We start from the raw sequence: 27,748 nt of genomic DNA, 5'->3' as shown, positions 1-27,748 counted from the left end.
GCCAACATCCCATGGTTTTCATGGGCCTAGCGCCTTCCGGGCTGTACATGTGAAAGATCATAGGTTATACCGCTCCTATGAAATGCCACGAGACATCCCTGGAGGTAGTGGAGCCATAAGGGCAGAACTTTGGTGCAGAAGGTTCAGAGTTCAGCAGAATGAGCAGGAGGAAACCCAAACGCAGCAAAGCTGGCTTACTACATTTAAAATAAGTGAAATTAGAAATAAGTGAAATTGTTGTTGTTGTTTAGTCGTTCAGTCGTGTCCAACTCTTCGTGACCCCATGGACCAGAGCACGCCAGGCACTCCTGTCTTCCACTGCCACCCGCAGTTTGGTCAGGCTCATGTTTGTAGCTTCGAGAACACTGTCTAACCATCTCGTCCTCTGTCGTCCCCTTCTCCTTGTGCCCTCCATCTTTCCCAGCATCAGGGTCTTTTCCAGGGAGTCTTCTCTTCTCATGAGGTGGCCAAAGTATTGGAGCCTCAGCTTCAGGATCTGTCCTTCCAGTGAGCACTCAGGGCTGAATAATGATTTCTAATTCCTGTGTGAGACCGTAATTTCCTGACTGCACCATTGCCTGGAGGAGGGTAGCCTCTCCGTAATGTCCCACACTGTAGATCAAATGTGGGGCTCCCATCAGCCCAAGGAAGCATGGACAGTAACCAGGGAGGATGGGAACTGAGTTCAGCAACATTTGGAGGGCCAAAGGTTCCCAACACTTACTGTGGATCTTGGAGGGGGGGCAGGTGGGGAATGTGCTTAGTGATGGCTTACTTGTTGCATTGATTTCAGCAGAATCAAAGCACAACTAACTTAGTCTGGATTTGACACATCAGCACTGGCTCTCTTGACTGTATTTTTATTATGGCTCAAGTGTGGAAGGTGAGGCTTTCAAGGTCAAGGGGATCAGCATAAAGCTGCCTTTTTTATTGCAGTAGGTTTCCGGATATGTCAGCGGTTCTGACATTTGCACAGCTGCAGCTCAAGAATCTTTAATACATAACAGATGAGATTGGATACATCCTGGATTGAAATGCCACTTAGGAGATGCATGTAACTAGAAATGTAAAATTTCTGTGAATTTTGAAACCTTGCGGTGTGGTTTTGTGTGGAGTTTGTCAGTGAGAGTGCCAGACACAGACCTTTTGAAGGAAATGTGCTCAGTATTTAACTTTCTAATTAAAACTAATCTTATTTTACTCTTTCAACACCATAAAATGCATCATTTATAACCTATCATGTAAAATTTTGCTGTTTGGATTTTTTTTTAAAAAAATGCAGGACCCCCCCCCCAATTTTTTATTTATTTATTTTGCGGGATCTGTAGCACCACCTAAGATAATAAGCTCCAGGATGAGTTTATGACTACTAGTAGATATTGTTCAGTAGCATCTTCAGTAACTGAAGTTGGAAAGGAATGGTCTTCCTGATCATAAAGGTTGATGACCCCGTTGAGGGTGTGAGTGTTTTCTTCCTGTGGAGCATTCCTCAAGGCTAATAATAATAATAATAATAATTATTATTATTATTATTATTATTTTTTACTTTTACCCCACCCATCTGGCCGGGCCTCCCTAGCTGCTCTGGGTGGCTTCCAACAGGATACTAAAAACACAATCAAACATCAAACATTAAAAACTTCCCTAAACAGGGCTGCCTTCAGATGTCTTCTAAAAGGCAGATAGTTGTTTAGACAAACTTGCCCTGTGACATCCTGCCCACAATGCTCCCTTCATGTGAATTTTGTAGCTTGTTATCCAGCAATTTTGCATAGAGGGAGAGAGAGAAACATAGTACATATTTACATATTTTGTCTTGTTTTGCACAATTGATTCTTGAAAGTTTACTCTTTTACAGAATTGATTCTGGTTTTGCTAAACGCTGACCCTCACCCCCAACACTGAAAATTTTATGTACTGCAGTCACATCTCTAGCCTAAGATTACAGTAGACATGACTTTGCAACCAATAGCACATTCTTCCCTTTTCCTGCTCTCCCAAGGAATTGTGGCATACGCTCAACCCCGGTTAACGTTCCAGATTGCTGGGCTCACTTGTGGGAGGCTTGGTGAGACTCTGTTGCCTTTCAGTCTCTTTTAACTTCGTATAATCCCGTGAAATGATGACCTTCCTAGGTGGTAGGAAGATCAGGCTCAAGGGAACCATTTACCTTCCGTAGCATGTTGTAGACTGGTTCAGCCAAAGACCTGTGTCATATGCAGACGGCATCCCTAGCATCTCAGCTGGTCAAAATGGACTTAGGGGCTGGTTACTCTTTGCAAAGATACAGCCCACTGAGGAAGCCCTTCTGACGGTTTGTGGAGTCTTCCAGTACTTGGAAGTTGGATGAGATTCCAGGCTTTTCCTTCTGGAGGGAAGGAAGTGCAGGAGCCGTAGGATTAATTAATGGCTTGCTGATAGTGAAGATGCCAACTGCTCTCTGGTGGTCTGCAGGCTCTAATGCAGCCTGACTATGCATGAAAACGCCATTGGGCCTTTTTACCACTTTGGGTAAGGCTGTGTGTGCAGGTGAGTATGTGCCTCTTTGTGGATGAGGGCAACTCTGTGCTTGTGGTGTTTCGTCTGCGCTAGGTTAAGTTTCCTGTGGCTCATCTGCGCACAATACTGTTGGTGGAAATGGCCTCGGGGGTCAGTGGAATTAAGTGTGTGCATGCTGTTCTCAAGGGTCATGGGTGTTGGGGGTTTCCTGTGTGTTCCTTTTGTATGGGAAATGACATAGGGAGTTGGAGAAGGTCGCAGGTGTGTTTTCTGTTCTCACAGTTATTGCATACGGTTAATTCTCTTCAAAGCATTATGTGTTCCGATATATCCCCATGCCCCATATTTTGTGACAAGAAAAGCAGGATTCTGCAACCTGTTCTCATTGTTTATTTTAATGACTGATTTTATTAATTTAATGAGACTCTTTATACCTTGCCTTCCTGCCGTATAGCACACATTTTCCTACTGTACAATTTGTCCTCCTACAGTCCCCCCCTCTTTCCCCCTATTTATTCCACTGCTGTTGCTGGTCATGGGAAAAGGCAGAGAGGATGAGTTCTTCTGCAGATACCATTCTGACATCTAAAGAGTTTTCCAGCTGCTGCCCATGTATTTTCAAAAGTTTTACAATCACGAGGGCTAGAAAATCATTTTATAAAAATAAAAATAAAATAAAGCTAGGCTAGGATGCTTAGAAAGCTAAATTCTGCATCTTAGCTCACGTTCTATGTCTTCTATATTTCCTTGCGGAACTGCGTTGCCCACTTGTTCTCAAATGTATTGTGGAGTCATGAGGACTAGACACTTGTTTGTGGGTGTTTAAATGAAAGATTCTCAGGATGCTTAACTGCAGGACAACGAGTTGCAAATTTACTTAATTCAGCCTTTAATTCAAGGCTCTTTTGCTCACTTACACCTTCCCCTGCTGTGGCCAAAAAGATTCCAGTTTTGCTAGCTTCTCTGCTGTCTGACTATTTATTTAGTTCCCATCTTTTCTCCAAGGAGCTCAAGGTGCTGCGCATTGTTCTTCTTTTCTGCATTTAATCTTAACAACAACCTTGTGAGGTGGGTTAGACCGAGAGGCAGCGATAGACCCAAGGTCACTCGGTGCGTGTCATGGCTGAGTGGAGATTTGAACTCTGGTCTTCTTGGTCCTAATTCAACACCCATACCACTACAGCAGCCTGGGGGTGAAGGCAGGAGAATGGGCTGCTGAAAGAAAGAGGCAAGGGATGCAGCAGCTATAATTTCACATGCACCACTTCAAGGTGGGGGTAGCAACTGAGCCCAGGGTGGCAAGAATCAGGCTTCCATCCATTGGTGTGATGATCCACCTAACTTGCCAACTTCAGCTGCATCTTTGACAATTTCTGAAATGAATGTTGGAGCAGTGGGGGGTCCAGGAAGCTGCCAGTTCACACATTGTGTGAGTGGATGGTGCTTTAGAGTGGGGAGGTGCCCTAGTGCAATGTGCAAGCTGACTCAGATGCTTCCTGAGCCAACGCCATATGCTTCCTCCCATCTTCCCCCTCTCCACGTGACATCTGATGTTGGCACTCTCCATGAAATCCCAATTTTCCAGGCACCGCCTTTCTGAGGCTGAAGCATTGTGTGGCTGGGGGAGGGGAAACGTCTTGCTTTCCACGAGGAGCCCCCTACCTGCCACTCAGGTGTTCGGAAGAGAGGGTGGGGTGCGTGGCACCTGCTCCGGCCTGGTAAGTGTGTGAACCTGGTAAGTGTACGAACCAAGCCTGCGTGGGTTTTGTTTTCGTTTCCTGTGGTTGTTGCAGGTGGCAGGCAATTGATCTCTAGCCTGGTGAGTGAAGTCCCAAGACTGCAACTTGGGGTGATGCAATAAACAAAACAAAAATAATGACGGCCTCCTCTCTCGTTTCCCATCTTTCATTGTGTTTTGTGTTTTAAGTTTTTAAACAAAAAAATCTTTCCTGATGTTGTTTTGTTTAAAAAACGAACAAACCCCACACCACTGTTTTCCCCAATATATTTGCCTCCTGCACCCACCGTTCATCCTCCCCCACCCACAGCCCCCAATCCCTTTCTGAATTTGTTTGTTCCTGAATTTCCTCCTTTCCTGTCCTTAACCAGGCGTCGGGCGAATTGCAGGAGGGAAGAAACCTGGACTCTGTTCCCTTTGTTTAAAGTCACCAGGTTAGTATCCGGGGTGGTTGTATTAACTGGTGGGATCCTCTCCCTTCCATCCGTCACCGTTTTAACTGTTCCTCCGAAACCACACCACCAACCCACCCAGTCACCATTCTTCCATTGCAACCACCTCATATAGCACTTGGACCCCTTTCCTTATTTTGCGCGCATATATATGCTTTTTAAAGTGTGATTGGAATCTTAGTCACCATGATGCCTTTCAGGCTTGGGAGGAAACCTCTGTTGCTTGTTTTGTGGTTTTTTGCTAAGGCGAACAGTGAATCGTTTGTCAGTGCCTGCTGATTTAGAAAGGGTCACTAAAGCCTCACTTCCATGCTGTTCCTGCCCAGTGAGGGATCAGGACTGTTGTCACCTGATGATGAGCAAGCTGATGTTGGTCTCTGCTCCTGCTGTCTATGCTGCTCAGGCATAGACAAACCTGTCAATTTCAGTTTCTGCCAGTTTCGTGTGCCCTTCTACCAGTCTTAAATTCAGTTTGCCACTTTGTGATTGTAAAAAAAAAAGTAAAGTGGGGGAAACATATGGATGAAAAGCGGTATGCATTTTCACAATACATGTATTTCGTCTTACAATTTTGCCTAGTGTGAGCATTTTTTGCAAGCAGTTTCCCCCAAGCAGAATGTGTTTTTTGCATGTTACTTTCACAGGCGTACGCATTTTTTGTACATGTTCTTTGGCAGGACAACTTTCATTGCAAAATCCAGAGAAGTGAGACGGAGAGTTGTGTTTCGATTTGTGTATTGGTTTTGGAAGTGCCAATTCAGGAAGTTTGCATTAAGCGGCAAACTAAGCAAATTTGTTTCCCCACCCCTGTCTATGCTCTGTTGACCTCCTTGGCTTGGTTTGTCCCTGCTTACAGCAGTCCTTACAGTGACTAGTGTTTTGCTGGCAGTCTTTTCTCTAGCTTTTTGGGGCGGTTTGGGGCTTGGGCAAGGCGCCATCATCTCATTCCTATAGTATAGCCCTTTTGCTGCCCCTGCACACTGGGCCCACTCCACAATTCCTTTTTTCCTTGCTCTCACTGCTCACTGTTTTCTTATTGCTATGCCAAACTCCAGTGGTAGATCACGTAATCCCAGAATTGTAGAGTTGGAAGGGACCCTGTGGATCATCTAGTCTAACCTCCTGTAATGCAGGAATATCCAGCCATCCCATCCCAGGGATTGAACCTATGACCTTGGTGTTAACAGCACCACGCTTTAACCAATGGAGCTATATCTGGGCATTCTTCATTTTGGTGAGTGCAAGTGAACAGGCTTGTGCAGTGGCCTGGCTGAAGCTTATATTCCTAACTGCGGACTCTAACGGCCTTTATGCTGAAGGGCTTCCATTTTTAGCCCAATGACTGTGGCTTTATTGTAAGCGATGGCTTTAAAAACCAAACAAGCCCAACACTAATAAAAATATAATAATAGGAATGCAAAATGCACTCTAGCCTTCGCAGCAGCAAACCCTGCTGCGTCTGTCACAATAATAGATTTTATTTCCATGGCAAGCGCTGGCTTTGAATGTTCTGGGTGAGCTGCATTTTGAAGTGAGACAGCTGCCAAGAAATGCTTAAGCCTATTTAAATTAGCAGAGAGCAGCGGGGTATGTGTGTGCGGAGAGAAAAGAGTGTAAAAAAGGAAACATATCAAGAGAGAGTAGAAACTTGTACTGCCATTATTTATTTATCATTTATGTCAGCCTTGCTAATAGGCCCCGGAAAGTTACTAGCTGCAAAAATTTGTTTACTAATCCTGCCGCCTCACACATACTTATGACATTCAGTGCAATGCTGTGCCTTGAAATTAAGGGCCTAATGGCATCTTATACCAGGGGGAGAGAATCTATGGCCTGTCATATATGGTTTGGACTCCAACTCCCATCAGCCTTAAGTAGCATTGTTCTAAATGGATTTATTTGTTTATTTATAAACCATACTTTCATTGGGACCTGAAGCAAAGTATGGCAATGAAAACACTGAACAGGTTAGTAAGAGTTGATTGGCAAAGGATATCACGTTTGAAAGGCGTATCTGAATACTGTTTTTAGAAGATGTCTGCAGATGAGCAGGGATATAGATTTCTACTGGCAAGGAGTTCCACAGGGCAGGGCCTGCCACATTAAGGCTCAAACTGAACCTCAGGGGCATGTGGGACACCAAAAGTGCCCCTGTCAGGAGACCTCAATGGTTGAGGTGGCGCAAAAAAGGGAATCAGGTGGTCCAGATGTCTAATGGGAGTTGTAGTCCAGCAATATCTGAAGGGCCGCAGGTTCTCCAAAGTTATCTTAAATTAAGCACAAGAGCCTGCTTAATGGCGAAGGAAAAGCAACCCCATGAGATATGCAGCTGCCCTTTCCCAGACAAAAACCCTCCTTGTTGCTAGATGCCCCTGAAGTATCTGGGAGCAAATAGTTGTTGCGGGCTGTGGGCAGCTATTTTAGTCCATACTGTATTCACTGTATATTCGTGCAGCTTTAGACTGCAATCCGAACCGGCTTTACACTGAATTAAGTGGCCCTTACATCTGAGAAAGCATGCATAGGATCAGTGCCAAATTTACGTATAAGCTAAACAAGCTACAGCTTAGGGTCCCATTCTCTTGGGGGCCCACAGAAAATGTAAAGGAAAAAAAATCTGGATGTACATTTCCAAAATATAAGATAAAAAATGAATAAAATAAAACCTACATTGACAGTGTTTTGTGTTGTGTAGGCTCCTATGATGTAAATAATGGGCCCCGCCTGCTAGCCTGCTCCCTAAAATATCACATATTTTGTTATGTGCAAATGGCTTTAGATACCTATGAGGTCCATAAATTACCATATAGCATGTATTCAACACAAAAACTGTGACAATTTGTTGTTGACAAAGGACAGCTGGGCATATAAAGGGCGCCATTACCTTCAGTAGCTTAGGGCCTCATCAGACCTAAATCCAGCCCTGCATAGGATGCACCACAGGGGCTAGTTCTTTCCTAGTTAACCAAGGTCCTCCTTCCTCCTCTCATTTTTCCTCACTGTGGTGGCCAGAGGAGTCATTGGTTATAAGCCATCTGGAATTTGAGCCATGGGGTTGATCCTCCAACGCTGTGTGGCAAAAGGGTTGATCCTCCAATGCTGTAAAAATGAGACGGTGGTCACATTCTCCCAATATACATTCAAAACATTCTTATGTCACGGTGTCCTCCCAAAAATCCTGGGAGCTATAGTTTGATATGGGTGCTGAGAGTTGTCAGGAGACAGCCCCAGAGCTACAGTTCCCAGCACCATTAACAACCAACAGTTCCCTGAATCCTTTGGGGGAAGCCACGATTGTTAAAGTGGTATAAGAGTGCTTAAATGTATGCTGTGGACTAGCATAGATGTTAAGAGACTGAGCTGTGAATCGGGAAGCTGTGAATCTCGCCTCTGCCATGAACTTACTAGGTAACCTTAAAGCAAGCCGCTCTCTCTCTCTCAGCCCTATCTCCAAATATGGGGGATCATGTCACTTGTCTGATCTTACAGGGTTAATGCAAGAATTATAACAAGGTAATTGATAGGAAGGATTTGGAACGCTTTTAAATTGCTATATAAATGATAAGTATTGTTTATATATAGACCAATTCATTTTGGACTTGACAGCATGAGGTTTGCTAATATAAAAGGCGAAACAAGGTTGAGGAATTCAAAAAGGTCTGGTTGTGCGGTCTCGACCTTCACGTGTAACATGCTATTATAATACATTTTATTTTGGTACCGCTTGGGAGGAGGGAAGGGTGAATTATTTATGTTAAAGGGGGATAGTTAATGTATGATGAAACTTTACATTTCTTGTTGGTTTGATTTGGGTATCTGGAAGATATTATCCAGTGAATTATAAATGGGGGGGGGGGGGCTGGGTTACAATAGAACACTCCCAATTGGCAAAGTGCTTTGGAATGTTTTTGCACTTTTGTGTAATGCCAACAACCCCATAAGGTAGGTGAGTCTTATTCCCATTCTGCAGATGGGAAACCAAAACTGAATCCCACTTCTGGATGCAGCCCCGCTTTGCAGCAGCTATTTGCAGAAGCCTCTTTCTGCGTAGCGCAGGGGAGGGGAACCTGTGACCAGTTGGACATTGTTGGATTGCGACTCCCCATATCCTTGCAGCTGATGGGAATTGGCACCCAACAACATCTGGCTGGTCAAGAGGTCCACACTTCTGATGGGGGATTGCATTTGCTAGATTGTGATCAGTGAGCCCATGGCAGAACTGGGAATTTGGCAAAGGACCACACTCAAATCTGTCCACTAGCCCATGGACTTTATATTGGCTAAAGATCTGGATTTTGTCCCAAGTGGCCTCTCAGCTTTGTTGCACCAGGGTCCAGGTCCTCAGGTCCTGTTTCAGCATTTTATTAAGTCCTTCTCTCAGCTCTACCTACCCCAGTCTGGATAAGATTATTGTTGAAGTTTATAAAGTGGCTCACAGCTAATTGCAACCATTCTTGCCCATAACAATAAAACCAGTCAACAAAAGCAATAAAAAAAGATTAACACACAACAACAGCTGTGTGCGAGGTTGTGGTGCTGGGGAGGGCTTCGGGGAACACCACAGCAGAGGCTGTTGCATACTACAGTGGTACCTCGGGTTACAGACGCTTCAGGTTACAGACGCTTCAGGTTGCAGACTCCCCTAACCCAGAAATAGTACCTCGGGTTAAGAACTTTGCTTCAGGATGAGAACAGAAATTGCGCGGCGGCAGCAGGAAGCTCCATTAGCTAAAGTGGTACCTCAAGTTAAGAACAGTTTCAGGTTAAGAACGGACCTCCAGAACGAATTAAGTTCTTAACTTGAGGTACCACTGTATTTTGCATACATATAAGCTTGTACTGATTTGTCACAAGTTGCCCTTAATATATTTCATGACTACTTGAACCTCCTCATGTATGTGTGTCTATCTGTGTGACATGCACACCTCTTCCAACCAAGGATAACACCTCATGCGTCAGATGACATCTACCGTAGTCCACAAAAGCTTATGCCATAATAAAACAATTAGTTTTTAAGGTGCCACAAGAAGTTTTCTTTTTGCAGCTATGGGCCAAAATAACCCCTCCTTCCCTACAGACCCTCACAGATGTTAAGATCAGCAGAGAGGGTTTTGTTGGTGGTTCTGTCCCCAGCAAAAGCTCAGTAGTGGTAGCAGTGGCCCGGGCATTCTCTCAGGCACCTCTTAGGTTGTGGAATTCCATTCCCACAGAGGTCCATCTGGTGCCTTCATTATACAGCCATACCTTGGAAGTCGAATGGAATTCATTCCGGATGTCCGTTTGACTTCCAAAATGTTCGGAAACCAAGGCACGGATTCTGATTGGCTGTAGGAAGCTCCTGCAGCCAACCAGAAGCTGTGGAAGCCCTGTCGGATGTTCGGGTTCCAAATAATATTCACAAACTGGAACACTCACTTCTGGGTTTGCAGCATTCGGGTTCAAACGTCCAAGTTCCAAAGTGTTCGGGATCCAAGGTACGACTGTATAGTTTCTGTCATACGATAAAGACTCACCTCTTGACCCTGGCCTTTGACACTTGAGATACCGTACATGTTTTTGGGGTGGGGGGAACACCTCCCCATTCCTGTGACTTGCTTAAATCGTTTTTCAACATTGAATTTTAAATTGATGTAACCCGCCCTGTTGAGGGGCAGGATTAAATTATCCTCAACATCCTCATCATTATCATTATTTAACAACAACAACGCCACTCTATAATTTAGGCCCATTTTGTATCAAGCAGAACCTTAGACAGTTTGGAGCCGAATTATGGCTGTATCTGACTCGTAAAAGCCAGTGTTTCAGCACCCTTCGCCATTTCAGAATTTTGTTAGTTTCCAAAATGATTTATTGATTAGGCAGCAAAGAGCTGCTTCACACACCCATGTGTATGACTCAGTGACAAATCACACAAGGCCTTGAAGTGGAACGTATCAAATGCCCGCACTGAAAAGTGTTGCAAGGAACTGTGTTTGCTGTTTTCATACATATAAGCCACTTAAGGTTTGCAGTCATTTAGTGGCAAATCTGCCTGTGTGGAAATGCTTATTGAATTGTGGAAAGGTTGCATATTCCTGGAAAGGGCAAAAAGAGAAAAACCCTCCCTTGCCTTTCCAATATCCTATGACCCTACCCTGTTTGTATGATAAAAGCATTCTTCTGTATTCATACGTTGCCCAGGCCCTGTGGAAGCATGTCTGTTGTGGGAATGTCACAGGTTCCCGATCCTTCAAGCCTGCAATATGTATATTGGTGCTTAGAAACTGCAAATCTCTCCCCAGCCAGTTGAGAGTGACTTGGAGTGCTGTCTGAGAAGCGGGTGCAGCGGTTGTCACCAGCATGTGCTGAAAAATGCATGCAACAGCTCCACCAATGGCCAGGAACAAAACATGCCTCTGGTTCCTGTTGCCTTGCTGTATCCCTACCAGCAACACCTTTGACCGAGCGTTGGGAATGACCTCTTGGTTTAACAGAGGCTGCAGTGCAGAAGGGAACTCTTTGCAATGATCGCCCTAGAACTTCTGGTCATCTGGTGATTCTGGTTTGAGACAAGTTCGGTGTGGACCAAGGGAAGTACTCCTTCAAGTGATGCATGATTAACCCACAGAATTAATTGCTACAAGTTGTAATGATAGCCAGAGGCATAGACAGCTGCGAACCTCCCATCCTACCTGACTTAGGAACTTTCCTCATCCGCACACCCCCTCGCTCCGCTCTTGAGGATGTTGCTCACGTTTTGCTCGGTGTACCCTTTTTGAGGAATGAGTTGAGTAATTGGCTGGAAATGAATGAAAGCCGCCAACAGCTGATTGCCCCTTATTAACAGCGCTGTAAAATTCCAAGGAGGAAAGCTGCATTGGCATATATTGGAGACTGGCAGAGGCACAGATGTAGGCACAAGCTTCCTACTGCAATATCTCCCTCTATTTGTTTTTCAGGCTTGTTTTGTTTTATCATGAGGGTTCAGTCCACCAGTGTTGTGAAGATACTCTATATTTTTCAATATTTGACTGTAAATCAGTGCCAGATCTACAGATTTTCCCATGGGGGCTAAAGCCTGCACTACTACTCCACTCTCCCGCAGGTTTGTGTTCTCCACCTCCACTTCTGGAGTCAAGGAGCCCTGCCCAGCCTCTCTGGATTTCAGAAGGGGAAACGAGAGGCATTCTGGGTTGCCAACCCACCAAGCCTCGTATCCCTCTCTTTATGAGCTGGGCTTATTCACCACAAAATGCTTGAACCCTGTGGCTCCCAGAAACAGGCCTCTGCACATTCAAGGCTATGGAGAAATGACTAGCCCCCAACCCACGTATTAGACTCTCCCAATGCTCAGATCTGGGCTTTGAGTGGCAGGAGAGACACCTCACTGTCCTGGCTCCAATGCACCAGGGGTTTTGCCTATGCACTGGCTCCGCTTTGCTTCGCATCCTTGCAGAAATGGCTCTTCTGTCCTGGCCAGCCTCTGGACTTTGCCGGCTGGCTCCATCAATGAGTTTCCAGCTAGCAAGCTGTGGCTGTTGCAGGTTCAAGTCTGCCCTCACCACTTAGCACAAACATCACACTCAGGAGCAGTGCTTGGAGAGCGGAGCAGCAGTGGGACATGAAGGGCAAGTCATGCTTTTTCAGTCATAGGTTAATCAAACAGCAGATTATATGGGTTGAACCTTCTAAGATCCAGGTCAAGGGGGTCACATGTGTGAATTCTCCTAGACAAGGCTGAACCTTCCCCCTGACATACTAGATTGCTATGTTTACAGATTCTCCCCCCCCCATAGGGGTACAGTCAAATATATGACCCCCCTCCACCTGCTAGTGTGAAATGGTGTAGCCCAGCAGTGGCAAACTTTGGGCTTTCAAATTTCAGTGGCACCCTGTGTGGTGCCAAAATTTGATGCCTCCCTGCTTCTCGCCTTTTGTTCCAAGTCATTGTTCTGGCCCCCCCTGCAGCACCCTTTTGGCATGCCGCCCAGTACAGGGAACTCTCCTAAATCCGCCTTTAAGCCCAGGAACAATTTTAACACATGACCTGCAGTTTTGGGTTGAGGAGGCCTCAGTCGGCATTCCCCAGCTGTAACATGGGAACAATGGCAGCCTATTTCGCTGGATTGCTGTGAGGCTGAATGCAGTGGAAGACTGGAAAGTACCTGTGCAAATGTCCACAGAAGTCCTGCTTCAATGAGAAACTGAAGGGGGGGGGGGAGTCACATAGGCAAGTTAGCTGAGATCTGTGCAGATGGAGGTTGAGGGAATGAGGTTTGGCCTTCCAGGCTGCTTAGGGATTCTTTTTCAACCTTCCCCACTTAGCACCTCCTTAGAGAGGCCAGGCCATCAGGGCTCCCACTTGCAGCGTAATTGCCCTCCCACAGCAGGAAGCACAGAGAGGAATAATTCACAGCCTCAACGGCTTTTTAATAACTCTGTGCTTCAAGTCAATTTCCATTTTGCCTTTTAATTAAAATTACCATTTTCCCTAACAACAAGAAGCAAAAAAACCAAAACAACCCAGGGGAAAAAACAACAAAAAATTCCAACAAATGCTCCTCTGTCTTATTTCTGATCTTGTTTTAGTCCTTGTGTTCCAGCATTCTAGAAAAAAATTTCTCCCTGTACAAAGATGTTGTGTGCTCCCAACCCCCCCTTTTTTGGCCTATGTGGATCCCCACCCCCAAGACATGCATGCAACTTTTTCAATCTGATTCCAGGGTAATTTCAAAGTGCCCTAAATGGCTTGGGGCCGGATTACCCAAATAATAATCATCACCCACTTAGAATAATAGAATTGTAAAGTTGGAAGGGACTATAAGGGTCATTTAGTCCAACCCCCTGCAACGCAGGAATCTTTTACCCAACGTGGGGCTTGAACCCACGACCCTAAGATTAAGATTTCCATAGACTTGCCCAACCACAGATACCATCTTCTGAAGACTTTCTCGGGGTGTACCCACCAAAGTAGGATTTGCAGGTGGCTGCTGGAGAGAGGGCCTTCTCAGTAGTGGCATCCCAGTTGTGGAATGACCTCCCCAGAGTAGCTCACCTGGTGCCTGTATGTTATTGTCTTTTTGGAAATAGGCAAAGGCTTTATTACAAAATTTCCTAGGATTCCCACGCAGAGTCATATTGAATTTATCCAGGGTGCTCCTCAGCTTGTGTAGAACACTCCTCTCTCAGGTGTTTTTAAAATATTTAATTTATTTACAAATATACAAGTAGAGCAGATGCAAAGGCGACCGTAAGAGCCCTAGTAGATCAGACCCAAGGCCTACCTAGTCTAGCATCCTGTTTCCCATGCTGGTGAATGAACCCAGTGCCTACGAGAAGATCCCACAAGCAGGAAGTAATAACACTCTCCTAATGCATGCTGCCTCTGGGTCCTGGAGTAGTCATTGGTAGTAGCCCTAACCTCCATGGATTTTTCTAAATCGCCTTTTAAAGCTGTCTAAGTCACTGGCTGTCAGTATAACTTGTGAAAGCAACCCCATCATTTAACTATGTGCAATAGTATATCGATATAGATATATAGATATGGTATACATATGGTATATGGTATATATATGATCTATATGGTGTGTGTGTGTGTGTGAGAGAGAGAGAGGTGGCGCTGTGGTCTGAACCACTGAGCTTCTTGGGCTTGCCGATTGGAAGGTTGGTGGTTCAAATCCCCACGACGGAGTGAGCTCCTGTTGCTCTGTCCCAGCTCCTGCCAACCTAGCAGTTCGAAAGCATGCCAGTGCAAGTAGATAAATAGGTACCGTTGCGGTGGGAAGGTAAATGGCGTTTCTGTGTGCTCTGGCTTATGTAACAGTGTCTCGTTGCGCCAGAAGTAGTTTCGTCCTGCTGGCCACATGACCCGGAAAGCTGTCTGTGGACAAATGCCGGCTCCCTTGGCCTGAAAGTGAGATGAGCACTGCAACCCCATAGTCACCTTTGATTGGACTTAACTGTCCAGGGGTCCTTTACCTTTACAGATAATTACAATGAAAACAGCATGGCACCAGCCATTAGTTGGGTGTGGAGGAGTAATCCCTTCTGTGCCATTTTTGCATTTGAAATCACACAACCTTCCTCTGAAACAGCAGAACAGCAGTTTGATTAGCTGGATGGAATGAGTGGGAATGCAGTTGCTTATATTAGGCCTGTCCTTCCCACCAGCAGGATTAATAGCAGCTTCTGGAAGATGGGTGGCGGGGGTATTTTTGATTTGGGTAATGTTGGAGGGGTGAGGTTAAATACCCACTTCCCCAGTACTACTGTCCTAATTCAGACTGCTGTCCCCACTGTTTGCTTTATTAAGTGTGTTTGTTTTAGGGACAAGGATTTGTTTTAAAGGAAAATCCACTAATGGATTTCCTATGTCATGCATGCTTTTTGGCTGTTGTTCTAACTTCTTTATATTCCATCGATGCCAAAACAGGCTTCTAAAGTATAAAAACCAGTTGCACAACATTAAAATATATTAATTAAAATAAACAATAAAGCAAACCCGCTAATTAAAACACACAATGCATCTAAAAACACACGTGGCTGGAGTCAATTAAATGGTCCCGCTAGCAGAAGCCCAAGCAAGGACGTAAATTAGTACAACCGGACTTTTCTCCACTGCTTTTCATACCCCCTGCAAATTGGCGTTTTTGTGTGGGGGTGGGGTGGATAACCCCAAAAACTGTGCAAAAAAGGAGAGGAAAGATTGTTCCACCAGGTGAACAGAAATGCTTTCATTAATGGCTCAATCTCCTTAGTTAGGGCAGGCTTCCTCAACCTCCGCCCTCCAGATGTTTTTGGCCTACAACTCCCATGATCCCTAGCTAGCAGGACCAGCGGTCAGGGATGATGGGAATTGTAGTCCCAAAACAGCTGGAGGGCCGTGTTTGAGGAAGCCTGCCTTAGGGCTACGTTTCATTTCTCCCATTGGGTTGCATCCATTGCTAGTTCTACTCTAAATAGAACTCAGTTGGATACAACCTGTAAATGCCAGTATTCTGCATCTTATGCTGTTTGGTACATCTAATTGCGGGGATGAGTCCATAGGTGCCCAATGGCCGGGGTTGATGGGATTTGTAGTCCAGGAACACCTGAAGGCCACAGGAACCTCACCTTGATCTATTGGCTGCAGCTTCCATAGTGGAGGCGCACCCACACACCCACACACCCTCCATTAAGCTGCCTTAAAGCTTTCAAACTGGAATGCTGGTGCTCCAAAGGAAAGGCATCGCCCTCTCACCTTCCTCTATGCCTTTGAGGAGGCTGTCATCAAGGCAAAGCAGAGTTATGGCAACCCATTCTGCAAGAGATCCTTGGCAGAGGGCAGAGGGCTTGAGCTCAGGGCTTCCATACATCTGGGCAGAGATCCATCCTGCATTCTTCCTTCCCAGCCCACGGAAAACAAAGACATTTGTTTCCAGTGGCAGCTGCACTGCCTCCCAAGTGACAGTGCAGCTGAGTGTTGCTGCAGCCAGGGAAAGAATAAATGCTTTCTGAGGTTCTGACAGTGGTCCCCCCGTCGGTTCTGGAGTGGGGGAGCTCACTCTTATGCTTTCTGACATCGTCACAGCTCCTAACCCGGGGCATCCAAAATGCTGGTTTGTGCATGAGTTTGGGGGTTTGTCAAACCGGAAAGGAGCAGATCTGCTTGCTCTGTGCTGTGTTGTCTTTTTAAAATAGGAACAAGACTTCAAGAGGGAATGGAAGGCTCTCTCTTTCGAAGCATATTTTGACAAGTTACTCTATGCGCCTTCGAGGTTGGCAAACCCATTCTGCATTGTGAAGGGCTTAGAGCAGTTGTACGTATTTATGTACACATATTCATTAGCTCAGGGGGCGCCAACCTTTTGGGGCTTGTGGGGACATTTGCAAAGAGTATGAAATGTCATGGGAACCAAACACTTACATACACGCACATCCCACCCTGTACTGCTGGATGCTAAAGAATTATTCTTTCGCTGGACCTTTCTTCCAACAGACGTCTTCTGGTTTCTTGCCTCCTTCACTGCTTGCGTTCTAACCTGTCATACTATTTTTTATCAGTCCTCCTTACTTAGGTGGGTAGGTGGTGTAACAGCTAGTAACCAGCAGCCATCTAGCTAAATCTCTTATTGTGTCCATTATTGAAGCATCTTGTGAGTTGTCAAGCTAGAAAAAAAAACCTCATGGGAAAGGCCACCTTGCTTAATTTGCATGGCCATAGAATCATAGAATTGTAGAGTTGGAAGGGACCCTGAGGTTCATCTAGTCCAGGGGTCAGCAAACTTTTTCAGCACGGGGCCAGTCCACTGTTCCTCAGATCTTGTGGGGGGCCGGACTATTTTTCTTTGGGGGGGGGGGAGATGAACAAATTCTTTTGCCCCACAAATAACCCAGAGATGCATTTTAAATAAAAGGGCACATTCTACTCATGTAAAAACACACTAATTTCTGGACCATCTGTGGGCTGGATTTAGGCCAGATCTAGCCCCCGGGCCTTAGTTTGCCTACCCATGATCTAGTCCAACCCCCTGCAATGCAGGAATATGCAGCTTTTCCCATACAGGGATCAAACCTGCAACTTTGGTGTTGTCAGCACCACGCTCTAACCAACTGAGCTCCTCAGAGTTTAAATTTCACGTCCAAAAGACTCTTAATTCAGAATGCATATTTTCTTATTTTGCCTGGCTGTGCTTGGCTTGCACACTTGGTTCTAAACCCAAGAAGGGCTTGAGGAGTGGCTGAACCACCAGGGTATATGAGGAGACACCTGTAGGGTGAAAAGCGCGACTCACAAGGTATTTGTGGGGGTGGGAGGGACCATTTTGTTCCTTCCAAACACTTCTGCGATTCCCTTGAGAGTTGCAAACAAAACGGTGCTGGTGAAGTGTCCCCCCTCCCCCAATAAGGGAGACGTGATGTTGGATGGGAAGGTGAAGCGAGGCAGCCCCCCCTCCCTTTCCTTTCCATCTCCCGAGGTGTCTGCAATTTGAACACTGACAGGTGCAGGGATGATGAGCTTCCAATCTGTCAGTGCCGTTGATATACCTATAATTACTGTCTGATGTGCCGGAATTAGAATGAGAACAGAGTTGTCTGGTGCCGACAGGGGTGTCCTTGGTTGTCTTGCAGAGGGGACAGAAGAGCGTTGGGGCCTTGCGTGGAAATGGTGGCCTCTGTGGATGCTGCTGACCTCTTACCGCCATTAAGGAAAGGTGCAGGGCGAATCTGTCGACGCTTAGCCCGTGTGAGCTGCCCTGCTGCCCCAGAGGGTGCCGTGTAGTGACTTGGGGGCCCCCTTTTCAGGACTGCCTTGGTGTGTTGCTGAAGTGTGGGATTCTGAGTGCCTATCCATGGCCAAGCATGACCTCTTCAAAAAGAAATTCGAAAGCCAAGAGGTTGATATAAAGAGAGGCACAGATGGATCACACACACACCCCGGCTTCAGATGGAAACATTTGAGTCTATGAAGGTTAAACAGAGGGCATGGGGAAAGTGTGAGTCTGATTAAGGCAGGGATGAGGGATCAGTGGTCCGCCAGACATTATTGGACTCTAGCTCCCATCAGCCCCAGCCAGCATAGCCAGTGGTTGGCAATGATGGGCGTTGTAGTCCAGCAATATTTGGAGGGCACCAGGTTCCCCACCCCAGCAGTGAGGCTGCCCCTTACATTGCGCTAGCTTCCATTTGTGCACCTTGCACGCCATCCATATTTGGAAGGTGCAGAGAAGGGCAAGCAGAACGACTAGGGCACTAGAGTAGCACCCATGCAATATGTGGGCGAAGGTGGAGGTGGTAAGTGCGAACCTTTGCACGTCTACACAGAATTAAATCCCATTAAGTCCACTAGGGCTTAATCCCAGATCAACGGGTAAGGGATTTCAGCCTGAAGCCAGGGGGAGGGCATGTTAGAAGTGCATAAAATTATTAACGGTGTCAGTTGCGCATGCGCTGCCATCTGCACATGCCCAATGGCTGCCTGAGCTGTACACACCTCAGCTTAAACAAGGCTTGCATTTTCAAATCTGATGGAAGCTGGTTGGAAGGAAAGTACATCAGACAGGATCCTCTCTCAATAAATTACAGGATCAATGCGGATTGTGGCTAATGCCATGTGTATGTGGCTTCAAACATCAGCAGCGATAGCACACTGGAGCCGGAGTAAATGGTAATGTGACCGCAGCCTTTGGTTCTGTCCCCCTATTTCAAGGTCCTGTGTCCCCACCTGTCCTTCACTTTGACAGCGTCTGTCCTTCGTGTTTAGAGCCCAGGCTCTGCTGGAGGGAGAGAGAGCTGTTGCCCCCCTTTCCCAAACTCAGCTCCCTCTCCTGACTTCAACAGCACCCACCCAACTGTCTCCAGCTCTGGAACGTGGCCTTGGAGCCTGTATCCTAAGCCGGAGGTTTGTCATTCGCATCACAGTAAGGACTACTAAAAGGGGTCTGGGGAAGAGATTCGGAACCCATTTAGCAGCTTCTGCTCAGAAAAAGAGAGAGAGCAGGACCTCAATTAAACTATTTGTAAATCGTTAATTTAAGCATCTCACTCAGATGCCTTAAATTGCTCTCTCCCGTGGCTTACAAATGGGGAAAGAGCAGCGAAATACAAATGGAGCACCGGAGGAGGCGAGGAGAGAGAATGCGGCTTGCTTACTGTTTTTTTGGCAGCGGTAATAGCGTGTTGCTAACAGAGTCCTGATTTAAATCAGGAATAAATCAGGAAAGTCTTTAAAAAAAGATCAGTGTGCAGAGAGGAGGAGAGGCCCCCAGGTGAGGCGAACGGAGGAGGCAGCAGAAGGTTTGTTCATGCATTTGTGTCTTCTTCGTGGGGTGTCTTCTTCCTTGGTTCTCTGTCTTCTGAGATGTGGCAGCTAATTTCTGTGATGTTAAATGGCTCATATAAGGCCTGCCCTTCTATGAGACAGGGTAAAAGTGACCTGTTTCAGGAGGCACCAGGAAAGGTGGGTGGGTGGAAATAGATGGAGGCAGGAGCAGGATGGTGCAGCAAGACTTTTATTTTAAAAATATCAGCTGTTACTTGAGGATGGGAGGAGTGAGGAGGCTGCCATCAAGGCCTTTTCTTCAGGCAGCAAAATGTCTTGGGCTGGCACTGGGCTGAATGCTTGCTTAGAAAGATGCCTCACTTAATCTCATATGTAGGAAATGGAGCTGCATCTATGGAAACACACTTTGCAAATGCTCAGAGGTGCGCTGTGTTTTGTTCACGTATTCTAGGATCAGATTTAGAATGGATTCTGGGTCAGAAGTCTTCTTTGTTTTTTGTTTTTTTTTAAATATAATTTTTATTCAGTTTACAAATAAGACAAATTAATACAATTCAAACAATTTATAAAACCATTCTCTCATTTTTTGACTTCCCTCAACTTGGCTGGTACTCCTTCCCTTCTCAATTTTCCACACATTTCTTGGTTCTTATCTAGTTCTTAAATTAAATCTGCTTTCAATCCATAATTTTAACTTTCTTTTTTACAAAGCTTCGCTAAACGTTACAAGCGTTATTTGTTTTTCACCTAAATTATGCATATATTCTGAAAATTTTTCCCATTCTTCAATAAATCTCTGATCTCGTCGATTCCTAATTCTTCCTGTCATTCTATCCAGTTCTGCAAAGTCCATCATTTTCATTCTCCATTCTTCCAGTGTTGGTAGTTCTTCTTGTTTCCATTTCTGGGCTAACAATATTCTCGCTGCTGTTACTGCGTACAAAAATAATTTCCTATCTTTCTTGTTTATCTCATTTCTCACAATACCTAGCAGGAATGCTTCTGGCTTCTTAACAAATGTATATTTAAACATTTTCTTCAATTCATTATATATCATTTCCCAATAATTTTTAATTTTCTTACATTCCCACCACATATGATAAAATGTACCTTCTTTATCTTTACATTTCCAACATTTGTTGCATCCCTTGTACATCTTAGCTAATTTCACTGGTGTTAAGTACCATCGATACATCATTTTCATCACATTTTCTTTTATAGTTGTACAAGCAGTAAATCTTAATCCTTCTCTCCACAATTTCTCCCAATCCTCCATGTATATGTTATATCCAAAGTCTTTCGCCCAGTCAATCATAACTGATTTTATCTCTTCATCTTTTGTGTGCCATTCTAACAATATGTTGTACATTTTAGCCAAAATTTTATAATAATTTCTTTCTGGAATTTCAACTCTTTCTCCGCAAAACCATTTAACTTAAGCTCTTTTCTAAACATTTCATTAATTTGGTAATAGTGCAGCCAGTCATTCACATATCTTTTCACTTCTTCATATGGCTTCAACGTCCATTTACCGTCTATTTTCCTTATTAGTTCTCTGTATGTTACCCATTCCCCACTCATATTCGTCTTTTTCACACATAATACCTCCAATGGTGACAACCACCATGGTGTTTTTGCCTCCAACAGATTTTTATATCTTTCCCAGACTTCTATCAATGAGCCTCTTATGGTGTGGTTTCCAAACCCCAGAAGTCTTCTTTGAGATTAATACCTTGAGCGTGTTGGGTGTGTTTGATAGAGGAAGTAGCGCTAGGAAAGGAAGAAGTGGAGGTTTGTTTGAATTATAATAAAAAAGGCATTGTCACAATGTCTAACTTGATTGGTTGTTTGGCGTTCTGACGTCATCACCACCATCATGTGATCACTGATTGGCTAGCATCATGATGTGAGAAAGAAGGGGGGTGATGGCACGTGTGCTGTCAACATGAAGCCTCCTCTCTTTAAAGATAAGTACAGTATTGGGACTGATGCCTTGGAGCAAAGCATGCAGGGAGAAGGCCGGTCAGTGTGGACGGTCTGAGGCCCGTTTAGCCTTCCTTGAAGCAATGCGTTTTTCAGACTCTGAGCTGGAACCGCCTATCTGTCACCTGAGAGCACCTGAAATAGAAGCTTCAGTGCTGCCCCTCCAGCTCACCTGTATTGGTGGCATGACAACAGCTCCCCCTCTTGGCAAGCTACCATTATAATGCAGTGAGTTAGAGGCTTGGGATTGGTTGCCAAACTCCAGGGTTCAAGACGCCTTAACCAATAGGAAGGAAAATCACTACTGTTGGAAAGGTAAGAATGTTTTTCAGGCTGCAGAAGGACTTCCTCATCCATATGGTCTCAACGTTGCAGATTTCTCTGCTTTAAATAGTTCGCTTGTGTCCAAGCCTCCAGTGTCTCCAGAATCAATGCAGAAACCTCTCCAGCAATCCTTCCAATGTTACGTTGCATAACAGGCAGTACTTTCATCATTGACTTCTGTATATTTTTAATTACCGCCAGCGATACATACTTATCAATTGGATTGTGGTAATTCCGTGACCTTTTATCTTGTTTAAGCTGCTTTAAGCCTCTTGGGTAGAGGTCATCCTTTCTGGGGGGGTTGTCATTTGAGTGGGTTTCATTTTGTATTTTAAGCTGCTGGCACGGTTGCCTGGGGAAGAGGGGGTGTGGCAGGCTGTCAGAAAGCAATTTCCTTGCCGCGTTCCATTCCTTTTAGCATCTCTCTCTTACACACCTCAGTGCTTTTCTCATTTCAAAGGGCAGCAGAAATCTGCACTCATCCTTGGCCGATATGGCCTTGCTTCTTCCTCTCACGGCATTGGTTATCTCTTCTCCAACCTGCGTAGACTGAAACGAAAAGTGGCAGGCAGTGGAAGACAAATCCTGCTGTAAGCCTCCCCTGCAGAATGCCCAGGCACCAGATTTCATCCCTGGCTGAGTGTCTGTGTTTGTGTAAACCATTATTTCACCTTAAAACCCTTAATAATCCCTGAAACCCATGCTTAAAGCCAAAAACCGTGGTCACCTGTCCAAGGTAGAATCTGAAATCACGTTTTGTCTTTTATCTGGGGGAGGTCCTAAGCAGGTTGGCATTCTGTGTGTGTGTGTTTTTAGGGATGGAGGAGAGGTTTGTTTGGTCTATGTCTTTAAGCAAACCTACCTGATTATTAGACCTCTTGGCATGGCTCAGAATGTAATTTTTCATGCACATTTCACCCTACAACCAGTTTTGTGATGCAATTCAAAAGCCTACCAAAATGTGTAAAAAGTACATTTAGTACAAAACATGTTTAGAAATGCACACCCTGAGCTAAAATATATATTTAAATATACATTTTCACATGGATTTTTAATAATTAAAAAACAAACAAGCCATAGGCTTATTATGCAGAAACAGGAAGGAAATGATTTTTGAATGATCACATGTAAAATGGACACAGACAATAAATAGGCTGAGCTATATGTCCCCAGTGTATATGTTTAATTCTAAGGTAGTACTTTTTGCCTGCATACTTCCTTCTGCGCCAGTATAATGCTTATTCAGTGCAAACATTCGTAAGCAAACAATCACAAAGGCACCATAAGTTCTAGTGCTCTCCCTTCTCCAGGGGAAATTGACCCCATTAAGGCTGCACAGAATGCCATCAGGATTCTAATTTCTGCAGAGACTTACAAATACCTGTCTTGAATGTATAGAACAAAACATTCACAGGGTTGCCCTGGAATATCATCCCACTAGGTGATAGCATGAAGCATAAAGCAGCCAACTTTTTGAGGCGGTGTGTGTGTGTGTGTGTGTGTGTGATTGTGTGTGTGTATTGCTTGTACTACTGTTTTTTTTGATAGTGCCAACTAGGTATGGCCCCCATTGGACCAATAAGGTCGAAAGAAGGGAGACCAAAAGTAAGTGGAAGCAGAGCCAATGACAGGCAGACTCCCTGCCTCGTCGTCACTGGGTGGTGAAGTTGCCTTTCCATATGCTAATAATAATAATAATAATAATAATAATAATAATAATAATAATAATAATATATTTATACCCCGCCCATCTGGCTGGGCTTCCCCAGCCGCTATGGGCGGCTTCCAACAAAAGATTAAAAATACATTAAAATATCAGTCATTATAAACTTCCCTAAACAGGACTGCCTTCAGGTGTCTTCTGAACATCAGATAGTTGTTTATTTCTTTGACATCAGATGGGAGGGCATTCCACAGGGCGGGTACCACTAGCGAGAAGGCCCTGTGCCTGGTTCCCTGTAACTTCACTTCTCGCTGTGAGGGAACCGCCAGAAGGCCCTCGGCGCTGGACCTCAGTGTCCGGGCAGAACGATGGGGGTGGAGACGCTCCTTCAGGTATACTGGGCTGAGGCCATTTAGGGCTTTAAAGGTCAGCACCAACACTTTAATTTGGGCTCGGAAATGTACTGGGAGCCAATGTAGGTCTTTCAGGACCAGTGTTATGTGGTCTCGGCAGCCGCTCCCAGTCACCAGTCTAGCTGCCGTATTCTGGATTAGACATTTGTTGATGGAGCAGGGATGGATGAGCAAGTAAAGATGGTTGGGATGGAATAAACTACATCTTGTTAACCCCCCCCCCCCGGCCCTTGAGATGGAACGAGCCACAAACATGGTTATTTCCAGTACATACAAACTGCTCATGTGCTATGAGGCCATGTGAATCGGATGCTGGCTCCTGCCTCTTCTGCCACCAGGGCCAGCATTTGGAGAAAACTCCTAGCCCGGATGAGAATCATCATGGCAAAGGGAGTCAGGTGACCCAGAGGACCAATCCAGAGCCACTGCCTGATGTAAAATTCCCAGATTTCTTGCTTTCCTTTAGTCTGGGCAACTTGCGACTGCGAGCATTAGGTGCTCCCCTGTCATCGCTAGAGTACTGGTTTTTGGTTGGCCTTCAGCCTTGTTCTTTCTCTCCTGCCTTCCTCTCCACCTGTGATACTTGCCTGCCCTGTAACCAGAACGCCTCGCAAAAAGTGTGACATGAAACAAGCTTTTGAAAATCTCTCCATACATTTTAGAACTCTGCATCCGCCCTTATTCTTTATGCTGTGGCTGTTTCCTGTTTGTGCAAATCCCAGGGAAAGGCCTTGTCGCCGTCTCTGGTGTCCTACACAATCTAAATTAAATAGACGATGTGCTTGGAAATTTATTTCCACATCAGATGGCCAGGGCAAAACCGAGCTCGGAGGAGTGTTGGTGATTTATATACATAGCTTAATTATATCCTTAGCAGATTAGTGCCAAAAATCCTATGCAGCTCAGAGCATCTGCTTCCCGTAATTAATCTTACACCTCTTCAGTTATTATCAGGCATGGAGGTGCCCTGCAGGGGCACCTTTGGAATCTGTAGGGTGCCAAGCCAGAAGCAGCAATAGCTAAACGGAGCCACTAGGGTTGACTGTGACTTGATATAGCCACAACCTGTTGTGTGAAAGTGTGGACTGTGTAGTGTAACTTTGTGGGTCTGATCATAGGGCCACCTTGTCTGGCACTCTGCTTCCTACTGTTGTCAACCAGATATGTTTGGGAAGACCTCAGGCATGGCATGGAGGACATAGCCGCCATCTGCACATGAATATTCAGTGGTAGACTCCAATGCACATTTTGGGTTTCAGAATCTTACAGTGGGAGTGGGAACCCTAAGACCTGGATCCCAATGTGGTCTATTCAGATCTCTGTATCCAGCCCTTGAGACTGTCCCCTGACAACCCTCCCCTCCCAGGCTACACCCCTTAACCAGCCATGTTCTGTCTTCTCCTTCAGTGCTTTTGCCTGCCTGGAATATGTCCTTGAACCATGATAATCATGCCTCTTTCTTGACTGGATGGAGAGATGTATGTGTGGAAACCTCTGGTTTTTGCTTGGCTGGAGTCATAGATGTTGCTGCACCCACTCTTGCCTCTGGCCCCACCCACCACCGGCATGTGGGCGCCAGGAGGTTGCCCATGAGACAATGTGGCGCTCAGGCTGAAAAAGGTTCCTTACCTCTGCTCTGTAATGTAGGAAGGATGACATGTTTTGCACCCATTCCACATCATCCTGCACACAGACATCTGTTACCTTGTTTGTCATTCCAACGTAAGTAGAGCCCTGCAGGATCAGGCCAGTGTTCCATCTAGCCCAGCATCCTGTTTTCACAATAGCCAACCAGGTGCCCATGGGAAGCTGGCAATCTCAACAGCATTTACCCTTCCTTTGGTTTCCAGCAACCAATACTGAGATGCATAAACCTCCAGAAAGAGCATTGCCATTGTGGTTACCATTCTTTCCCTGATTAGGGCTGCAGTCCAATAACACTTTTCTGGGAGTAAGTCTTCTTGAACTCAGTGGGTCTTATTTATTTACTATTGCGTTCACGTCCCACATTTTCTCCAAGGAGTTCAAGGTGGCGTGCATGCTTCTCCTTCATTTCCCCCCCTTCTCATCACTGAGTAGAGATGAATAGGTGGACGATAAATGGACGCACAGGGTCTTAAAGGTGCAGGCTCAGTCAGATGCTGAAATGCCTACGTGAAGAATGGAGACTCCCCAAGAGTAAAGGAGTACTTGTGAGTGTAAACCTCTTCTCAGGAGCAGACAAACTCTTCCAGCAATTTGTATGCTTTGCAGCTGTGGTTTGGTGTGGCTTTGAAAGCTGAGATGTAAGGAGCCTGCAGTTTCAAGAACAGAGTGCTGGAACATCATCTTTGCACCAGCTCCCTGATGTGTGATAACCTGTTGCCTTAGCTGCCTCCTCCCATGTTTGGACCTCAATTTATGCAGTGTCTTGACCCTGGACTGCGACTTGACCATGTCTCTCTGTTTGGACTTTGGACTGCTGCAAGTCTCTGATGCCAGGACTGCTCCTGTTAACTTGCAGCTGGTTTGCCTGTGTGTCACCTGAAGCAGGACATTGTATGGTACAATTTAGATGGGTTTGCAGGTGGAATCACTGCCCCAATGGAAGAGTGGGCCTTGCTCGATGATTCAAGCAAGTTTAAGGTTTGGCATCTCCTCACAAAGCAGCTGTCGACAGTGGAAATAGATGCAATTTTTGCTGGATTCCTTCAACATTGTTAGTATGATGTTGGGTTACTGTCAGCCAGGTTAGGGTAGTTAGATACCTTGCACTGTTGTGAGCAGGTGTGTGGTGGTAGCTGTCTTGCTGAGCCCAGAGGCTTAGACTACTTAGGTTGTTAAATTGTGGTAATGATCTTTTCCCACACAGAGACATGCTGTTAACCATGTTCCAGTGATGTCAAGTCACAATTGGCAAAGTCTCATCAAGGCAAGGAAAGTCAAGTCAGAAGCTGAGGACAGGGGAAAACAGGACCTTGGATAGCTCCTAGTGAGCCTTGCATGTTGATGCTCTTACCTACCAAGATAATTGTGGGAATATGTCCCAAGGACAGGCATAGGCAAACTCGGCCCTCCAGATGTTTTGGGACTACAGCTCCCATCATCCCTGACCACTGGTCCTGTTATCTAGGGATGGTGGGAGTTGTAGTCCCAAAACATCTGGAGGGCTGAGTTTGCCTATGCCTGCCCAAGGAGATCTAGGTCCAACTGAAGCCTTATGTCAGTGATGGCCAAATTTGGCCCTCCAGCTGTTTTGGGACTACAACTCCCATCATGCCTAGCTAACAGGAACAGTGGTCTGGGATGATGGGAATTGTAGTCCTAAAACAGCTGGAGGGCCAAGTTTGGCCATCGCTGCCTTATGTAGTAGGCTGATAAGACCTGTTCCACCTCTGCTGGAGAAGCTAGCTGGCTAGTTGAAGGGCCCTCAACTGATTTTGCAGTCTCTGACTTCTGCAAGGCTGGAGAGATTGATGTACTGCAGGGGATTCACCCTCTGAGTCCAGGAATGGTGGCAGGCTACGTTCTCTGGCTGGAAAGGTGCCAAATACGGTATGGACAGCCCCTTGCTCTGAGGAAGCAAACTGAGTCTCATCCGTCAGGGACTTCTGCTGCACACTGCAAGGCCCCTTGTTGGAGGGCACAAGAAATCTTGTTATTTGGACCTCTTCTTTGAACTCTGTTGTCAGATGCATGCTACTTGGAGCTATCACAGAACATTCCATAAATAATAATAATAATAATAATAATAATAATAATAATAATAATAATTTATTATTTGTACCCCGCCCATCTGGCTGGGTTTCCCCAGCCACTCTGGGCGGCTTCCATAGAAACAAAAAATACAGTAAAATATCACAGATTAAAAACTTCCCTGAACAGGGCTGCCTTAAGATGTCTTCTGAATGTCAGGTAGTTATTTATCGCTTTGACATCTGGTGGGAGGGCGTTCCA

At 45.4% G+C, this 27,748-nt stretch overlaps 1 protein-coding gene across 15 annotated transcripts in view; it reads left to right on the top strand.

Moving 5' to 3' along the window:
• Positions 1-27,748, top strand: part of SRCIN1 (SRC kinase signaling inhibitor 1) — a 322,505-nt gene that overhangs the window by 102,124 nt on the left and 192,633 nt on the right. For 9 of the 15 annotated variants that reach the window (XM_083408486.1, XM_083408493.1, XM_083408498.1 and 6 more), the window contains one exon: positions 4,609-4,671. The exons of the other annotated variants lie outside the window; for them this stretch is intronic. Coding sequence is in view for 4 of the 9 variants with exons in the window: in XM_083408475.1 (XP_083264601.1) it covers positions 4,609-4,671 (63 nt within the window). In the remaining 5 variants the exon portion in view is untranslated. The remainder of the gene's footprint in view (positions 1-4,608; positions 4,672-27,748) is intronic. 15 annotated transcript variants of the gene reach the window in all.

The sequence above is a fragment of the Podarcis tiliguerta genome, assembly GCF_965153285.1.
Source record: "Podarcis tiliguerta genome assembly, chromosome: 13".
NCBI lineage: Eukaryota > Metazoa > Chordata > Lepidosauria > Squamata > Lacertidae > Podarcis > Podarcis tiliguerta.
This window is presented reverse-complemented; position numbering and strand designations above follow the sequence as displayed.